The sequence below is a fragment of the Orbicella franksi genome, chromosome 3, assembly GCF_964199315.1.
Source record: "Orbicella franksi chromosome 3, jaOrbFran1.1, whole genome shotgun sequence".
Lineage (NCBI taxonomy): Eukaryota > Metazoa > Cnidaria > Anthozoa > Scleractinia > Merulinidae > Orbicella > Orbicella franksi.
In genome coordinates, this window is record NC_138147.1 from 7,690,583 (window position 1) to 7,709,655 (window position 19,073).

General features: G+C 38.0%; 1 protein-coding gene and 1 pseudogene across 2 annotated transcripts; both read right to left on the reverse strand.

Moving 5' to 3' along the window:
* Nucleotides 1-80: 80 nt before the first annotated feature.
* On the reverse strand, nt 81-10,906 carry LOC145481022 (homogentisate 1,2-dioxygenase-like). Its single transcript, XM_081459396.1, has 15 exons — nt 10,627-10,906; nt 10,488-10,553; nt 9,782-9,870; nt 9,500-9,605; nt 8,810-8,866; nt 8,480-8,571; nt 7,680-7,714; nt 7,405-7,484; nt 6,769-6,868; nt 5,923-6,047; nt 5,566-5,670; nt 5,327-5,453; nt 4,251-4,303; nt 1,474-1,602; nt 81-702 (listed from the first exon to the last, which is right to left on the reverse strand). The coding sequence occupies exons 1-15, from the start codon at nt 10,639-10,641 to the stop codon at nt 547-549; spliced, it is 1,335 nt and encodes a 444-aa protein (XP_081315522.1). The 5' UTR covers nt 10,642-10,906; the 3' UTR covers nt 81-546.
* A 685-nt stretch (nt 10,907-11,591) lies between these two features.
* Nucleotides 11,592-16,054, reverse strand: LOC145480546 (cytosolic Fe-S cluster assembly factor NUBP2 homolog; annotated as a pseudogene). The gene is made up of 6 exons (XR_014048522.1): nt 15,949-16,054; nt 15,307-15,378; nt 14,743-14,838; nt 14,163-14,260; nt 13,454-13,522; nt 11,592-13,003 (listed from the first exon to the last, which is right to left on the reverse strand). The product of XR_014048522.1 is annotated as a cytosolic Fe-S cluster assembly factor NUBP2 homolog (transcript).
* Between the last annotated feature and the right edge of the window lie 3,019 nt (nt 16,055-19,073).

Here is a 19,073-nt window from a genome sequence, read left to right on the forward strand (position 1 = left end):
CGGCGTAGTGTCGACGGTGCCAAACTCCCTATTACTGCTGTTAAGCACAAGCGCTGACCGATAACGCGCGGGCTCTTGAGCTAATAACACCCAGCATTTATTCGATTAGCGTTTTGAGTCCACAATATCAATTGTTTCTAAATTTATATCTCATAATGTTAGCTCTGGTTACAAACGTCACGCAACGCTGAATTGGTCATGCAAGTCTCAAAATGATAATGACGACGGCGACGACGACGACGACGATGATGATGATGACGATGACCGCTTCTGGGCACGTAAGCGATGCGTGACGATTGTGAGACGACCAAATAAAACTGTGCACATGCACAAAAACTTTTCACTTTACTATGTAGAGAGAAAATAGATCTAGATAATTCTGGAAATCAAGATTGTCTCGTCGATTGTCATTTTCACTAATACATAGATTCTATAGTCATTGTTCCCTCTCATCTAACGTATCGCAACCTCTAATGATTATGTAAGAAAGGGCAGCTCGAAATGTTGGTTCAGGGGGACTGCAATGTCGGCGAATATTTTCCTCCTTCAGCTAGCTTTCTGCTCATCAGCCGGTTTCCAGTTGGGATTAAAGTGTTTCTTTATTGGCTCCCACACCTTGTAATAATCATGATCCACTTTTTGACAGGTTTCGTTGCCCCATTTGGTGACAGCCATGCTCAGACTGCTTTCAAACATGAACGCCTGACAAGAGATAGAAACATACTGATGATATGGAGAGTTGAGGGATTCTTGAGTCGATATACTTGTAGCCCTACACAGCGAAGACAAGTGGCTGTATTTGTAAGAAAACAAATTTACACTGCGACTTCTGCAACCCCCAGGTCGACTAAGTGAAGTAGAATAGCAAAGTAGAATAGAGAACTTCACTTGGACGTAACTGTAATACGATAGGAAATCGAGTTATTTCAGTTTTTAGTGGACAAAAACCTTGTTCCAGAATAATTTTAGGTATTTCACAGTCTTTTTGTTACATTTTCTTGTAGCTATAGATGTAAATAGTAACCTGAAAAAGCGCCGGAAACAATTTCCCATAGGAACTCGAGGAGATATATTTCAAAGTTCAGAGAAATTGTGCCAACACAGGTAAAATTTCATCATCAGTTTCATTCCACCAGTACTTTCACGTGTTTCACGTGAAGTTCAAAATTTGTTTTCGACATTTGGTCTTGTTAGAAACGATCTTTGTTTTGACATATTTGAAACGGTCGTACAGAAGTTTGCGAAACGATGTAAATAATCAAAGTTTTCGTCCGCTAATGTTACTTGAACTTCTGGTGGATTCCTTCTTAACATTCTTTAAATCAGTTCCATTCTGAAAGGCTGTTTAGTTTTTTATTGTCTGGGTGACAATGGTCATTGCAGTGGTACGAAGAAGCCTTCCATATCAGAGCGTTCACTATATCGGTTGGCTATGGAAGCAGTTAAACAGTGCTGTTGTTTTATCGTACGTACCATAGTACCATCTGCTACTCGCTGAGGTTTCAACTCTCCTTCAGACGCCTTCTCAAAGCAATCCTTATCAGGCCCGTGGGGGGTCATCATACTGTGCAGACTACCACCCCCTGGAGAAAATCCTTCTTCCTGTAAGTAAGATCACGTTGAGGTAGGGATTAGTATCGTATAAACACGCTTTTCACTTTCACGATCAAATCACGAATTACTCCCCGTTACATCTAGCGTCTTAAAGATGGTTTCACGGTTAGGCGCATGTGCAAGCTATGACGCAAGGCAAATCAGTTCTATTGTTTATGCACCAATCGGAAGCGAGTATGTACACTGCGTGCGTAGTTTAGCTGTGAAAGTTTGCCGGTGAAATTTTTGCGTCAGCTGGTTGAGGCAATCGAGCGATTCGCAAGTTTTGTGAAGCTTATGCACTTTATGCTCTTTACACGTTATACATTTTCTCCTACTTGTCGAAATCGCAGTACGGATGATCGACAGAAACATATATACTTTTTAGCCCGATTCCAAACGTCGTGCCACTGCCGTGCCGAACTATATTCAAGAATTAAATTAAGCACTTAAGCACGGCACTAACACGACGTTTGAAACCACCCAATTGGACAGGCTGAATTATGTTCGGCAAGACTACTTAGCACGGCGGTAGCGCGACTTGGCTTCAAACGGCGCGCTCTTGCCGTGCCGAACTAAATTCATAGCCTGCTGCATCAGCTGCCGTTACTTTTAAGCATCTGAAATGGTCTTCAGCAAAGCAAACTTCTTCCGATCTTCGTCACGACTGAATTAAATTGGACGTTTGAAACTACTGCCGTTCATTTGCCATGCCACTGTCGGGCCAAACTAATTTGAGTTCAGCATGGCACGACAGTAGCACGACGTTTGGACGAAGCCTTACTCGACCTTAATTGTTTCCATTTTCACAATATAATGTTCGGTGGCATAAACAATGAAAGCAGTCGACTAGACGGGGCTAAAACCACGAGTTGCACTTCGACAAACATTCATTTTCGGTTGAAACCGTAGTTGTTCCTATCTAGCCTTGCTCACGTACACCAGCAAGCTGTTATTGTTAAGTTTCCAAAACAACGGGCTCGTTACTTCCGGGTTGTAGCCTCCTGCTGAGAGTCGAAACTAGCAGGTGTGTCTACAAGTTTTCATAAGACAATCGATATTTTCAGTAGGTCAAATCCTGTGTACACACCACCAGGTAAATTTTGTCGAAATTCTAAAATACTCATGGAGGAGAAAACATGGCGATCAGTAACTTAGTACCGGGTCAACTGGCATTGCACAATGCTGGTGTATTTTGCGACTCCAAATACAAGGTATGTTACGAACTGCCTCGGTGACCAGCTCCCAGTTGGCTTGATAGCTCAGTTAGTATAGCACTGCACAGGTATTGCAGAGGATCCCGATCAAGCCTGAATTTTTTTATGGCTTGAGTTTCGCAACTGCCACAGTTGCGTGTATAACTACGATGATTTCTTACATCTTAAGAATCCGATAAACGTCCAAACAGACCCTCGTTACTTACGGATTTAGTTTAATAGAAGCCTACTCCCAGTGACCTCATGGTTAGTGCGCTCGTTTCAGTTCCGTAACGAGCGGTCCAGGTTCAAGCCCTAAACCAGGGACATTGTGTTGTATTACTAGGCATGACACTTTACTCTCACAGTGCCTCTCTCCACCCAGGTGTGTAAATGGGTACCGGCGAACTTAATGCTGGGGGTAACCCTGCGATGTGCTAGGATCCCATTCAGGGGAGAGTAGAATACTCCTAGTCGCTTCATGCTACTGAAACCGGGATAAGCTCCAGCCTGATGGGCCACTTGGCTCGTATACAGACTTGACCTTTTTTTATTCCTATCACAATTTTCAGAGGGTAGTAACTTTCGAATACTTTCTATACTTTTGGAAGTATACCATATTCAGGCCTAATCGCTCACGAACTCAAAAGAAAAGATAAAACTTGTGGAAAAGAATGTCTATTACACCAGAAAAAGGGAATGTCATGTCTAATTTTGGGTCACCTAAAACAAACTTCAAGCCAGTTTGGTACACCTCGCTCCATCTGTTATTTCCGTGGTTTCATAATAACCAGCCAAGTTAGTTAGCCAATGGTCAGAGAGAATTATTCCAGTGTTTGAGGGATTTCTTCTTGTAAAGTAGCTCAGTCATGGTATTTTACGGTATTTAGTAATTTTGGCAAAATACAAAATTATCTCTAAATTAAAGGAAACCTGAAAATAGTAGTTAACTCAGATAGAAAACAGTAAAGGGATAATAATAACCCATAAAGGAACAAGGATGGTTAAGGATGGAGAAGATTGACACGGATTACAAACGACAAACTTGAAAAATTTAGCCTAAACTTTTCGAGATGCGCAAACCGTGACGTAACTCCTTTAAGTGGTCGCAGTATTATAACTTTCGAGAAGTGCTTTCGGGTAGTCGCTTCTTTCGTAATACAGAATTTACAAGCGTTAAAACAATGGAAACATTTGCTTAGTAAAATCTGTGTCGTCTTTATCTGATCAAACTCGCGACTCATTCACTCGGAAGCGCTAAACTTTTTTTTCCTAAATTTCTCAGATCAGCTATTTCTTCTTTGCAGCTTGAAGCAAGTTAAATCCCTTATTAAGCCATTGCTGCAGCAAAACGGCCACTTGTTATAGCTGTATGAAAAATTTGCTTTCGCAGCCACATGATTTAGGACCATTTAGAGTTTTCTGTGCATAGACAAATTTACACTGAAATGTTCACCCTACCTTCGCTTCGTATTTTCCATAAATCAAGCCCATGAATTCACTCATACAGTTTCCTGTTTAGGACAGCGGAGAGAAATAGCAGTACATTATAAGTATAACTGGATGATTTCCTTCTATTCAGTCTGTAAGTACATTACATTATTCTGTTCATTCAACCTTAACGAGCCTTTGTCCTGGGAAATTGCGGAACAGTCGAAATCACTTACAGTTATACTAGCATTACATCTGACTATTTCGCCTAAGGTTTATCGGGTCTTTATTTATACTTTGTCGCCAACTGCTACAAAACAACTCGTTATTCTGTTACTGTGGGAGCAAGTCATTTACAGCAGTTTATTATATAGACACGAATGTTTTACTTGAAAATACACCATTGGTAAAATTCATACGAATCTACATCTGCGACCGGAGTGATGTATTTTCCATATCCTGACTAGCGTAGCGTACGAACGCAGACGTATTTCCTGCTGTAGCTTGTCTAGTCTCTCTGCCGGAAATGCGTCTGGCTTCGCAGGCTACACTTGTGAGGATATTGATGACGTGGTTTCCCGCTTTTTCAGGGTTGTTTGCACAAAGTTAGTTTGTCTATGTAATAAAAAGAAAATTACACGGTGGCTTGAAGATATTGAGCTCGTTCGTAAAATAAAGTTTCGTAAAAAAAATTCAGGTGTAATAAGTCAAATTGTTGTTCTTGTGTATTGATTGGTTCGTGCTTACGATCAATTAGTGGACAGACGTATAAATGATGTCATAAACATTTTTTGTTTCTTCATTCATGTAAAACAGATAGATTCCATGTTGCCATGCGTCTGTTCAGTAATAATTGATCACAGAAGTCATCAACATGTGGTAAGAACATCAGTGACACGCTCGGCTATCGCCTCGTCTGCCACTTTTTTTGTTCTCGCCTGATTTTGACACCATCTGTGATCAAATACTGAACAGACGCACCACAACATGGAATCTACTTCTTAAATAATACACACCCAGTACAATAGCGAGAATACAGATGCTATAGTCTTAAAAGATATAATCTGTTACTTTTCCTGACAAACCAGCATTGTGCACACACTTACGGTGGTAATAAGGTGGTCTGAAGGTGTTCTCAGCAACACTCCATCTTGGTGGAAATATAACAAAGTCTGCTATAGCAGTTCCTGATCTTAAACTGGGACAAGTAAGAACAGTGAAAACTGAAGGGTCCTAGGAAACAAAAATCTTTACGTGAGTTCCGCTGTCAAAAATTGCAGAACCACTGGCTGTGAAAAAAATGGTTTACAATTATTTGTAAACAGGAGAGAGCTGGTGTACTCACAACGTGGTCAAAGGAAACTGTGTTGATGACATTATAACAACTTAGATCATACTTGTATGGAGCGTAGTTACCATGCCATGCCACAACATCAAATGCAGAGTGACCCTAAAAGAGAACAAAAGTGTTCAAAAGGTAACATTCTAAATAATTTTACTACATGTAAGTTCACTTTGATAAGCTGTAAAGGTAAGGAATTTCCACCAAGGCAAATTAACTCAACTAGCCAGCTGTCCTGAATGAACAATGGATTTTCTAGACTTCATTAAGTATCTTTCTTTTCCCTGTGGCTGGGGTCCAATTTTTCTTTACTAATGTACACTTCATAACAATACCTTTGGGAGATTAGTAATCAAGTACCTGAAGAGCTTTGAATAGTTTTCCTTGGTATTTGCTGATTACAGTGAAGCCAGATGACACATCTCTGTCTTCAAACCACGCCACAGGTGTCAGGAAGTCACGTGGGTTTGCCAGTCCATTAGCACCTGACAATCACATACTTAATATATTAAAATGCCTTTAATCTTATTCACATCAACTTTGCACAATGTCGTTTTTTTTTTTCAAAAAAAAAAACATCATTGGCACTGAATTGCTTTAGGAACAAATCCTCAAATAGCTGGGATATCTTACTATCAGTTTCTCAGTGTCTACAATTGCTTCTATCCCCTACACTACTAAACCTGCCCCACCCTCCCTCCTTCTCTTCATCCCTCTCGCTCTCTCTTCCACCCCCAGAAGACCTTCCTGTCCTGCATCTAATTTTTTTTGCCAAAGTCTCAAGAAGACTCTTGGTGAGTTTTAAGTGAGATAGATCTCAACATTTTCAGCTACAGGTACCATAGGCAATCTCACCAAGATTTCAAAAGACACATCAAACATCTCCACAATCTTGGCAAAAGTATCGCACAGGAGTCATTTGGGCTAATAGCTAGTAACATAACAAATTAAACATCCTCTAAAAATAAGCCATGCAATGAAGCATAACAACATGTACATTTGGTTGTGTTGTTCCATAAAATATTCATTCCCCTCCCACCAAGGGTTTCTCAAGAGCCTGACCCCGCTCGTCACCCACCCATTTTTTTGATCGTCCCTCCTAACCAAGAATTTCCAATATCTCTCCTCCGGGTGGGTATAGAAAGTTTCTGGAACCACATGAACAGAAGAAAGAAAAACAATCCAAAGCATTTACACTGTCAGTACCTATTGGTCCCAGATTGGGCAGAACAAAATGAGCATCAAACACTTCCAGAATGTACCCTCTTGATGGTTCACTGATCTCCACTGAAAACCTTATCCCTTGCTACAAAATGATTTATAAAATAATAACAATAATAATAATAACAACAACAACAACAACAACAACAACAATAATAACAACTTTACATAAAATATTTCAGTGTCTATAGGATCTAGCACCTGTGGAGCACAGGTGCTAATTGGGGACAAGCTAAGACCTCTTTTGATTCCAAAACTAGCTGCTTATATTTCCAGACGGTCATCTGTACCTAGACATGCTTTAAATACTATGCAAGGGAAAATCAAGTTATTTGACTGTGAGTATGAGTACCAGGGGGGCGGAGAAGTAGTGAAATGGAAAGAGAGATTGTTGCCTACCTAATGTACATTGGGTATGAAACTTAAACCCCAGGTAGCATCCTGCATGGGTTGAGTTTTATTTCTCCGACTGGTTTTCCTCCCCTCTCAAAAACTAAGTGAACATTCAAAAATTCCAACAAATTGTGTTCCTTATTGGTAAGCTTAACAGGGTAGCTAGAACCTTGACACATCTATTTACCAATCAAAAGTTATTTATTTAATAATATAATATATATTTACCTGGATAATACATATTTCATTTGGTTTCACTTCCATTTTACCAAACTCAGTTGTGACCATTAAAACACCCTTCTGAGGAACTGTAAATTTTAAAAATTTTGGGTGTTACATAATATATTGAACATTACCATTAGGGATAAATACTTAATTTTCAATTTTATGAGTTTTTTTACTGGGATTATTGTTTGGGTGGGTGAGGGTACTTCTTATTAAAAATTAAAATTATATGCTGATTATTTTGTCTACAATTTGTACTGTTCAGTAATTATACTCACCTATAAGGAAATCTCCATCAGAATTGTAGAAACACCTGAAAAGAAAGCCAAAGGAGACTTTTGAATACAATCAGACCCTGTATCCAAGATTCAAGATGTCCAAGATTCCTGTACCAAAAAAGTGATGACTGAACGGTTTTGCTTAAGATGGCTCCCTGTAGTTTTACGATCGCACGCGCGCTGAGGATGAAAGCTCAAGTAATCTAAGCATGCCCAAAGGAAAACGTCAGTGTTTTTCGATATTTTATGACATCAATGTGTGTACAAAAAGCAAAACTGACAGTGAATTTTCTCACGTTTCCTTCGGTGAAATTCTGTAACATTTGGCAGACTAGTAGTAAACGTTTTACTTTAGTCGGAGCTTGTTTTTCAGGGAAATCTTGAAGACCAGTTTTTTTGCAGCGATACATAAATTTGCAAAAATCGAAAAAACTGTCTTTACAAACCTACTTTTTTGTACTTAAAATTCATATCCCACAGGATGTAATATCTGTGAAAATTTTGGAAGATTTCACCGAAGGAAATTCAACAAATTGCAAATTTCATAATCCCATTTATAATTCAAGACTAAAACCCATACTTTTAACAGAGATGATAGTAATCATTGCTTATTACATGTAATAAGTTTGAGAGGACTGGGTGTAAAAACAGATGAAAAAACGGCATTCAAAAACATAACACTTCTACGTGCACCACCATAAATGATTACCCTCTGGAGCCACCTTAATACAAGTAATCACAAACTAAACAAGCATTAACACCTACAAGTAAGTGAAAAACCAAAATTATCAGTTTCTTACTTGTCTTTCATTGAAACATCACAACAATAGACATGGACTGCAACCCCATGCCGCGAGCGAGAATCCCCAACACCACATAATGTGTGCAAACCCTGAAAATAACATTATAAAGAAATAAATTCTGAGATCATTTAACTAGCTCATTAGGAAATTATTTATTGACTGATTTTTTTAAAGCTTAATGTTGCAAAAAAAGATATTTATTTAATAGTAACTTACTTGTACTTCTTGTAGGAACATGAAAGTTTTCAGTGAACAACTTAGTCAGTCCGCACATGCAGCAGCCTGTTTATTAAGTAAAAATTAACTATGTCACATCCCTCAACATACTTGTGTGAAGTCAATGTTGCTGCCATCAGCAGGGATGTCAAATGGTTTCCATCGCAGCTGAGGTAAAAAGAAAAGACATTACTTTATCACTGGTCTTATTTATTAGTTCATAATATCTGCTGATCTTGCTATAGTAAGATCAATCAATTAATGACCACAATATGATCAGTAGTTTCCAAAAAGTTTACTTTACAATGAATAAATAAGTCAATCAGTAGACATTACAATATTTATTTGCAAGCACTAGTCTGTTCATAGAAGTTCCAAGTACTGTAAAAGCATAAAGAAACTCCTAACATCCTTCTTAATTTTCTATCTAGTTCTTTAAGAAAAGTTGTAACAGAGAGGGGGCTAACATTACAGAGAAAAGGATTGTGTTGACTCTATGATTAGATGGTAAAAATAAAAAAAATATAGACTGCAAAAGACTGTTAAAAAGTAACTTATGTATATGGTAAAGATATAAAGACATGTAACTTGGACAGGGGCATGTAGATTTCATAATTCATCATTTTGAAAATTGTTCATACCTTTTTGATTTGTCTCTGTCAGCTAACTTTCTTGGAAAGCAAAGGGATTTAATTAACAAAAGGGGAGGGGGAGAGGGTGGCTTATTAGATGGGAGAACTTACTAGACCTGTAACTTACAGTAAAAGAAGAGTGTTGTGTATTCTCTTGGTTTAGTCTCACCTGATTAGGATTAGGGTCACATTCATCCCAGGAATGAGTTAGATCTCCCTGATCTGTCTTCACATAAGGCTTGTGAACAGCTGCTGGTCTGATACGGTATAGCCAGCTACAGTGTAAAAAACATATATATATCAGGTACATAAATGTCTTATTAGGTCTGCATGTAACATGTCATATCATTGAAACCTGAGCACCCAGCAGACCCTTTCAGGGGTCAGATATTTTTTTCCCATACTATAAGCGCTTTGAAAACTGACCGATCTAAGCCTGGACCAAACATACCTCCTGCAGTTGTAGTCCCTTGTGGCAGTGAAAGCTGTACCTGATAGCTGCTCAGCATACAAGCCATAAGGGCATTTCTGAGGACTATTCTGTGAATGAAGAGAACATTGCTTTTATAAGAAACTTACCATGTAAGCCCTTAATAACTTATTTGACACTTTGGAAAAGATAGAAGTATTTTACCTTCAGGTACTATTCCATTTTATATCTCTGACTGCTCCCTCCCTCCCCCTCTCCAACACCATATTGAATACGTAAGCCAAAATATGTGTGCCCCCCTAAAAAGTATCAATAAAGATACTGATAATGGTGAATGCCGCCCCCACCCCCACCCCCTGAGAAATAACAACATTTTCTGACCCTTACAGGAAAAAGCTATTTTCCTTCAATTCCAACACCGCCCAGAAAAAAATATCCAAAAGATCGGACGATGCCGACGGGGGAAGGAGGGGAATGTAAGCCCGGGGAGGTGAGTTCTTGCACCTCTCGATAACTCAACCTCAACATCGTTTCCCTTTGATCTATGTCACCGCAATTTTACCCTCGATATCTCTAACTCCTGATTTTCCATTTGACGTGATCATGGGAAGTTTTCAAACAAGAACTGAAAAGTCGTACCTGTACTCGACCTCGTACTCGAACACAAATCTTAAGTCCCCTAGCAGAAACGAACCGAACGTCAATCCACAACATTCAATCGACTTACTCGTCCTTTTGGAAGCGCATCCGGTAAGGCTTCGGAGGAAAACTCATTTCCAAAACCTGACAAGTACTTTAAAGAATTTAAGAAACATTAGTATTAATTTTATCCTCTGCCTCAAGGTAAGCCATAAAGATATACTTACTTTTAGTTCCGCCATTTTGAATTTCTTTGTTCTTCAGACGAACACTAAAGAATTGTGGGTAATAGCCACGTTTAGTGATTTCTGATTGGTCTGTTAAACCACACCTTCGGGCACTCCTCCGTTACATGTCATGTTCACTATCACGCAATCTTTCTTGAGAAGCGGTTTTCGTGCTTTACAGAAAACAAATGCTTTAGAAATTAAAATTTTTATTTAGTTGCACTGTTTATTAGCACAGCGCTGGATAACTAGAAACAAGCAATGCTTTATTCCATAGAACCCTTACTCAGGCATCTGAAGTCCATACCTACAATACAAGATTTGCTGCGAATTTGAATTTTCATAGGCCATAAGTAAATAATAACTATGGGTCCTCTACTTTCTCTTTTGTTACATCAAAACTTTGGGAAATTATTCCAACAGAATTTAAAAACTGCCTTACACTTCCTTTTATAAGCAATATAAACTATACCTTTTAAATACTCAATATTACTCTTCTGCATTATGATTTATTCATTTAACTTGTTTATTTCGAATACTTTTGTTATTCACATTTTACTTCCTTTATTGCATTGTTTCTATTAATTGATGTGTCTTGTCTTTTATTTTTTATTATGTTGTCGGGACAATATAATATTCTTTTAAACAAACACTAATTTCACACTTTTAGCATTCTCACATTCTTTCTTACATATTCTATTTAATATATGTCATTCACTTGTTATATTCAAATTCTTAGGTCTATTTTATCATTTCATTTTTGTCCGTCGAAGACAGCAGACTGGCTGTTGAAAGCTCACAATTTTAAACAATTTTACCAGAGAACGTTTTTTTTTTTACCTCTTATAATGAATCCTGGTATCGGATCTTCAATATTTTTACGTTAAAATCAAACCGCAAACTTAATATCACATTTCCTACGGTAAAACAAATTCTTAAAATGTTTTCTTTTATGCTGTACATCACAACCAGACAAACTTGTTGGATTAACCTTGTTGAAATTGTTAAGAATCCAATGAGTGCTGCTAAATCCAGGGGCTTTTAATCAATTCCCCCAAAAAATAACTCTTGTATTGCCACGCTTGCACACTAACCCACTAAATTAAAACCAAAATTGGAAATCTGGCGTCCCCGCATTAATTTCTCTTAAACGTGAAAGTAACTCAAACGTTGATTGTTCATGCAATTGTTACAATCACAAAATACCATGCAGACAACTGAGGCAGTACCGCTTGTATTTATTTTCATTTTTATTTCTTCATTGACCTTTCAGCTGCAACATTTTATGAGTTTCTGAACAAAGAATCTTAGGTATATTATTGGCCATGTAAAATTATGATTTGCAACTGTCTGGATGAGGAAAGACCTCATTCAAACTGTTTTTTTTTATTATAAATCATTTCTGCAACATCAGTCTGCTTGTTAAAATTAAAGTACAATCATTCAACATCACCTTGATAGTGAAAAACTGCATTCAAATCTTATTTCAACACACAGTGACACTAATATATACAACTACAAAACTAGTTTCGTTTATGACCTCTTAATTTGGTCCCCATAACAGATTTAAATCCAAGGTGACCTCATGTAACCATGCATGAAATATAAATCTGATACCACAAATTAAACTAGAAATAGTTTTCATTTTTTTATTTCAGTCTACGTATTTATTTATTTACTGGTTTATTTCTATCTTATTATTATTGTTTCTATCTGGTTATATTATTGTCAGTTGTTATTATTCAGTATCAAGTTATATTTTTCGTTCATGGTTACATGAAGTCATGCCAAATTCAAATCTTTACTGGCAACCAACTGAAGAGGTCACAGACAAAACAAGTCTTGAAGTTGCATATACTATGTAACTATGTATCGAAGAAAAATTCAAACGAAGCTTTTCCCAAATCAAGATGTTGTTCAGTAATCATACTTTCTATTGTGCATGGTTTCTATGCTTCCACAACAATGCAATGCTTGGTTTAAGTGAGTGGCAAAAGCGTCCGTAGAGGGGCGAAGCCATATTTTTCTATGTTTTCTTCCTTAATGACTAGAGCAGGGCTTGATTGGTGATTGCCGTAATTATCACCACTGGTTTGATTGATGAGAGACTGGCAATGTAAGGAGAAAACCAGTGGTTGATCACTTGGCCATCTCAGTCACAACTGTCCAACTGTATAAGCGTCACATACTCAACAACCATTTTTTGAAAAAAAAAGTACTTGTTCCTTCAGTCACTGATTTCCATTGCTTTCCATTTCTAACAGTTTGGAAGTGATTGCGTTGACTGCATGTAGTGTTTGTGATTTAGGAAACAAGTCAATAAAGGCTTGACCATCTCCTAAGGATTGCATTAGACTGGGATCCAGTGGAATACAACCTACAAAGAAGGAGAAAATTATCCTTTCAAGGGCTGAAAGCAAGATATAGCTAGAAGACTCTCCTCTGTGAAAACTGACTGATTTCAATGTCAAATTGAACACATCACATCAGTGGGAATTTTCTGCAATTTGCAATGACCCCTAGGCCTAGACTAGATCACAACAATCTGTTGACTGCTCTTTGATAAGCTTGACACAACAAAGAATTTTATTGACATTTCTTAAGCTTCCAGCAAATGAGACTGTTGCATTTCTAGAAATATACTTCACTGTTTGATACTAAATTTAAACGTAGACAAGTGCCCTCTCCTTTCTTTTACCAGACCCCACTTGTCCCACGCCCACTTTTTCAATCGTCCCCACTGACTGAGAGCCTGGAACAGGCTAGATTGCCCCTCACCCCTCTATCCCCTTCCTGTGTAGTCATCTATGTTAGTAAGTATTTTTACCTAAAAATGGAACATCGCAGCTCTTTGCCAAGGCTTCACCTCCTCCTTTTGAAACACATTTGTGCATTCCTAAAAGAAAGAAAGCGGAATATTATTTCACATTGAAGATGAAGGCACACTATAACAGTCAAAAATACAACAAGTCATACATGTAGTAAGTTTTTAATATCATATAAAGGAATAGCCTCCTCCACACAATCATGCATTTTGCATGGACTTGTCAGGCAGTGGTTCCTCCCAGATACCATACGTGTGCAGTGAAAGGTCTTAAAGCCCTGACCATATTTAAAGATGAAGTAAAAGATACTGATAACCTGTTTAAGGCCCGAACCAAGAAAAATGACATCCAATTCAAGGAAAAAACAAACACTAAGAATGGCAAGAACAGGTCAGCTGTATTTTGTTTCTGTGACACTGGAAGTTTAAAAGCATCAAGTGTAGACTGAACTTATTTTCTGTTTAGCCGGGCATTTACACACTGCAATGTTAGCAGACACAATTTACATGTAGATAGGTACCCTGTCTAAAGATCACACTGTGAACTCAGTTAATGTCAACAGGGGCAAAAATGACACCCTATTTAAAGATTGAGAACCTCAAAAACTATACGCTATCCCACGGCACAAACCTATATATCCCATATATGGGAGAACCCTCCCCCCTTGGGTGTTTCCACCAAAGAGCATCTGTATAGGAGGCTAACACTTACAATACAATGAGGACAGACAAATCCACTCATGTTCTCCACCACTCTAGGATTGGGATTTTAATTTTAGTTCTCTTCTGATGTCAGACACTGCCCACACCCTGAGAAACAACAGAAATGTTATTAAAAAATCCATCAAAATGCCAAGTATTACATACTAGTTCATTCTGGTAAATGTCTTGCAAATCTTTTATTAGGCAATTGAAGACTGAGGATTATCCCATGCCCAAGAACAACTGCTGATATAATTTTTCTTGGAAAACAAAGGGAAAAAAATGAGAGTTAAAATTTCAAAACTGGGGACCAATTTTGCCAATCAACTGATACTGAACTAATCTTAGGTTTTGGCCAAACAATGATTAAAGCCCATTCCACCTGAATTGATTGACTATTAAAAGGCTAGTAAATGCCTAAGTGAAGGGCTGGCTTTCTTCAATGCTCTAAGGGCTAAATCAACAATGTATTAGTCAGAGTACACAAATTTTAGCAAACATAAACTTTCTGAAATCCAAATAAGGCTTACTGATAATTAACAACATTGATCGAAAGTTAATTATAAAATAAAATACTTTAATATGCATACCTGAGGGGTAGTGACAAATCAAAAATAGCTCCATCTGGATTGCAATGTCGCAGATTTTCTAATAACTGTAATCATTTATGTGTTCATCAAATGTTCCTGGATTGAACAAAACCAATCTTAGGACACAGCAATAATGATAGGATTACACTGCATACCGCAAAATGAATATGCACCATTGTACTATTAGCAAAGTTAACAATAAAGAGTATACCTACTGCAATCAAGGGACGTCAACTCCAGTCTCCTAGTGTGGAGTATTGTTACCTCTCCCTTAAATGTTCTTAATGGGGAGCTAGCCTACTGCTGGATGCCCCCTAGTATCCCCGTATTTTTGAAGTTCAGGCTGGCCAACAACTTGTTAGCACTAATTTCTCCTCCTGTGCGATGAGAGGCATTGAAAGTCAATTCTCTTACCTAAGAATGCAGTACAAAGGCCCATGAACAGGCCTTGAATCCAGACTTATTGAATATGTACAGTGTAAGACGTTAACCACGGGGCCACTGTACATCACACATCAGTACATCACAAGCCTCTGAAAATAACATTTTATATGGTCGTCATACCTGGAGGTGTATCAATAAGCTGGAAATCCAGGTCACCCCAACACACATCTGATAGAAACTGCTTGATCATTGCTAAAAAAAAAAAATACCAGTAACTGTCACTTGAGAACTCAAGGAAGTCTACAGGAACATCAAACTGTTTGTAGCAATCTACAGAATTTGCTTTATTTTAAAAACCATTAATAAAAGCACATCGCAGACAGTATGGTGCACAGGCCTGGAACAAAGTTGTTTTAAGATAATAGTAAAACATTTTGCTGATTTCAAACATCTTCCTTTCATTCAAAAGCTCAGAAATGCTACAGTGTTTCCAGAAGTAGTTGTATAACTTTTGTACAAATAGTGTGCTGTCACATAAAATATTTTGTAATTTCTATATCAACTAAACATAATACTGCCCCTAAAAAAGAAAACTAAGTATTGTTTGCTCACTATCAATAAAGCCCAATTATAGCTACCTTAAGTAAGAAAATTTTCCTACATTTCAAACTAAGGTAATTTGGCATATTACAAAAACATGACTCAACATGTGGTGGCATAGCTCCTTGAAGTGATTTCAGTAAAGTTTCACTAATGGTGAGACACTTAGATCTAGCTTTTTAAAAGCATATATTAATTAAAAGAGCATAAAGGAATAAATACCATTTCTCTTGGGTCCTCTCCACAAGAGAGCATCATCTCTCTTATTTACCAAGAAACCAATTGACATAACAGCCAGTTGTTGGTCCCTGATTGTGTAAACTGGAACCTAACTAAAAGAAAAGTTCACTGAGATCTTTAGAAAATACTTGTAAACACCTTCAGCAAAGAATATAGGCAAGCTTTGATGTCGATAATATAACAGCTGATCTCATAAAAAAAAATTAGAAAGTGAATATATGAAAAGTTTAATTTAATTAAAACATAGGTCTGGAGCATTTATATTGCAAATAATCAAAATTTTGTGAATTAAAAAACTTCCCAAGATCAAGCAAGTTCACCCACAAAAGTTACAAGGATGTGAGGTGTAGTGGCCCCTGACAGACCAGCATTCCATGTAGGAGAAGCTGCAATACTTCAAGTCAGTTTCTTGCTATCACACTGGAGATAAGGAATTCTCCTGAAATGAGCCACTAAAGTTCATAGACACTCTTTTACTATTACACATTAAACACAAGTGTGAGTGTTGTTACACAATGTCTATTAAAGTATATGCATCATGTAGTGAATGGCTCCCACAGAAATTATGGCTTCAGAAGACGATCCTTTACATGTATGTGATGGCTTACCCAGCAGAACACTGGTTCCCTCTACATTCATCATCCTTGGAATACTTGGTCCACATAAGTCAACATTCAACATGCCAACCTGGAAGATAAAGAGATAACACAAAGATTAGCCATTTATTGTGATCAGGGTAGTACTGCTGTAACAATACATTCTTGAAGACACTTCTCTGTTACCAGTGGTACATCCACAGATTTTAATTGGTGAATCAGCAAACGTATTTTCTTAGAGCTGTTTTCTAAAATCAAATATTAGCCTGGTTTCTTCACTCACATTTCAATCGATGGCTTTTCAAGTTATTATGTTTACACTTGTATGATCGTGATAATGACTGGTACCTCTAATTGATAACAGCCATTGATAATCAAATGATGAAATTTGGTTTGAGTTTACACTTTTCGTACCATTTTGTGTTCAGCAGTTGTTTATTTTAAGTACAATTATTCAAAATGGTAGATAGAGGATGTACAGGATGAACATTAACGGAAGTCATGTGTAATATAAGTATAAATAAATAATACTTTATTCAAATACAGAGTACAAAGAGTATTTGAAAAGGAGGACCATGAGGTTATCCCTATTTAGGTCCCCTAACTAAAATTACAATCTAAGAACATCAGCTAAGAACATAAAATAATACTCATTTAGAATATTACTTTTAGGCTTAGTCCATTTTAGGGTAGTCCATTTGGGTAGTCCATGGACTGAGGGTCAGTGTTCTGTCCATCACTGTCTCTTCAGACAAGAAAGAAGTGACTGGGCACATTTAACAGCGCTTTTCCGTAGAGGAAGCTGGAATTGTTTTCGAAAAAATAACATAAAAGGACTTATGCTTCGGCGAAGTTTTACTTTAAAAAAAAGAATAAATACACCCTTTGTGCAAACAGCAATTTTTAACACATTCGTTGCACGACAGTACTCACCGTCCGCCATCTTGAATTTGAGAAGGAGACTGCTGATCATCCTCTAGTACAGTCGGCTCAAGAAGCTTTCCGGCTAGCTGAAAGGTCCTCGTAGACCCAGGAGCAGTTAGTCGACGCGATATTTTCGGGCGACGCGATATTTTCGGGCGAAAGTTCACATCAAGTTAACTTTCGCCCGAAAATATTGCGTCACCTGAAAATATCGCGTCGTCCCGACTAACTACCCCTGGGTCTCCGAGGATGCTGAAAGGTTGGCGTTAAATGTCAGTCATCTTCCGCCTTCAGCCTAATCGCCCGGGGATTAAGCTGAGGGTGGGAGATGACTGGCATTTCAGGCAACTAAAAGATATGTACAATACGACAAATGAAGTCAGGGACCGCGGAGCGGGAGGAAGGGAAGGGCTATAGCCCTACCTTACTTGCTTAGGTTGAGTTGTTTACGGCTCCAACCAGATGACATGAATAATGTACGAATTTTGCTACTGGAAAGTAACAAAACGGTGGAACAGTGATCCCTTATGGAATAATTGTATCCCACGAGTCATTTGAATTTTTCGGTATAAACACAAGCCTTTAGGCGAGTGTGTATACTAAGAAAATACAAGTATCTTGTGGGATATTCCGCGATATACCACTCGAAAGCGGCCGGACAGTGCTCGACTTCCCGAAATAGTCGGATTACAGAAGATGTTCGAAAAAGTACGATTTCCCTAGCGGTTACCGAAGATGTTCTATTTGCCGAATTAGTCGGATTTCTGAAGATGGTCTTCTTTGGCAGTAAATCGATTTTCCGAACTTGTCGAATTTCCGAAGATATTTTGCACATGCTTCGGCAGAGCTCGTCTTGCCGAAATAATGGATTTCCGAAGATGTTTGACACTCTTCGATTTTCCCAGAGGTTACCAAAGATGTTTCATTTACCGAATTAGCCGAATTTCCGAAGATTATCATCTTTGGAAGTATACTCGACTTTTCCCGATCACTCGGATTTCCGCGAAGGTTACCGAAGATGTTCTCTTTGTCGAATTAGTCGGATTTCCAAATATTTGCTTCTTCGACAATGTTCGATTTGCTACATAGTATATAAGTCGTATTTCCGAAGCTATTCTGCGCATGATTTGACAGTCCTCGATTTGCCAAATTAGTCGGATTTCCGAAGATGTTCAACAAAGATTACCGAAGATGCGCTTTCGCAGAACAAGGCGCACTTCTTCGACAGTTGTCGATTTGCCGAATTAGTCGGATGTCTACCGAAGATGTTCGACAACGTTCCATTTTTCTAGGAGGTCTGAAATTTTCCGCCAAAGGTCACAAAAGATCGGACGCGTAAATAATGAATGATACCGTGAGTGAGTTCCTGTCTTCATTTCCAGTTCTACAATATGTTTAGACACAGTTCGGAGGATTCAAACACACATAACGAGGCTTCGATTGACTCCAGAATAAACGTGGTATATGCCCAATCTAAAGTTAAAAATAGTCATAGCAAGCTATTTTTCACGCATTCCAAGACTCTACAGCCCTAAATTGCTTGACATAGCCACACAGGCCTATATAGCTCTACACAACACTACACTT

Excerpts from the sequence above, each read along its gene's own strand:
- LOC145481022 (XM_081459396.1), bottom strand. Across the intron at positions 9,606-9,781 it reads AGGGACTACAACTGCAGGAG|CTGGCTATACCGTATCAGAC; the intron begins GTATGTTTGGTC and ends TTTACACTGTAG. Across the intron at positions 703-1,473 it reads GAGTAGCAGATGGTACTATG|GCGTTCATGTTTGAAAGCAG; the intron begins GTACGTACGATA and ends ATCTCTTGTCAG.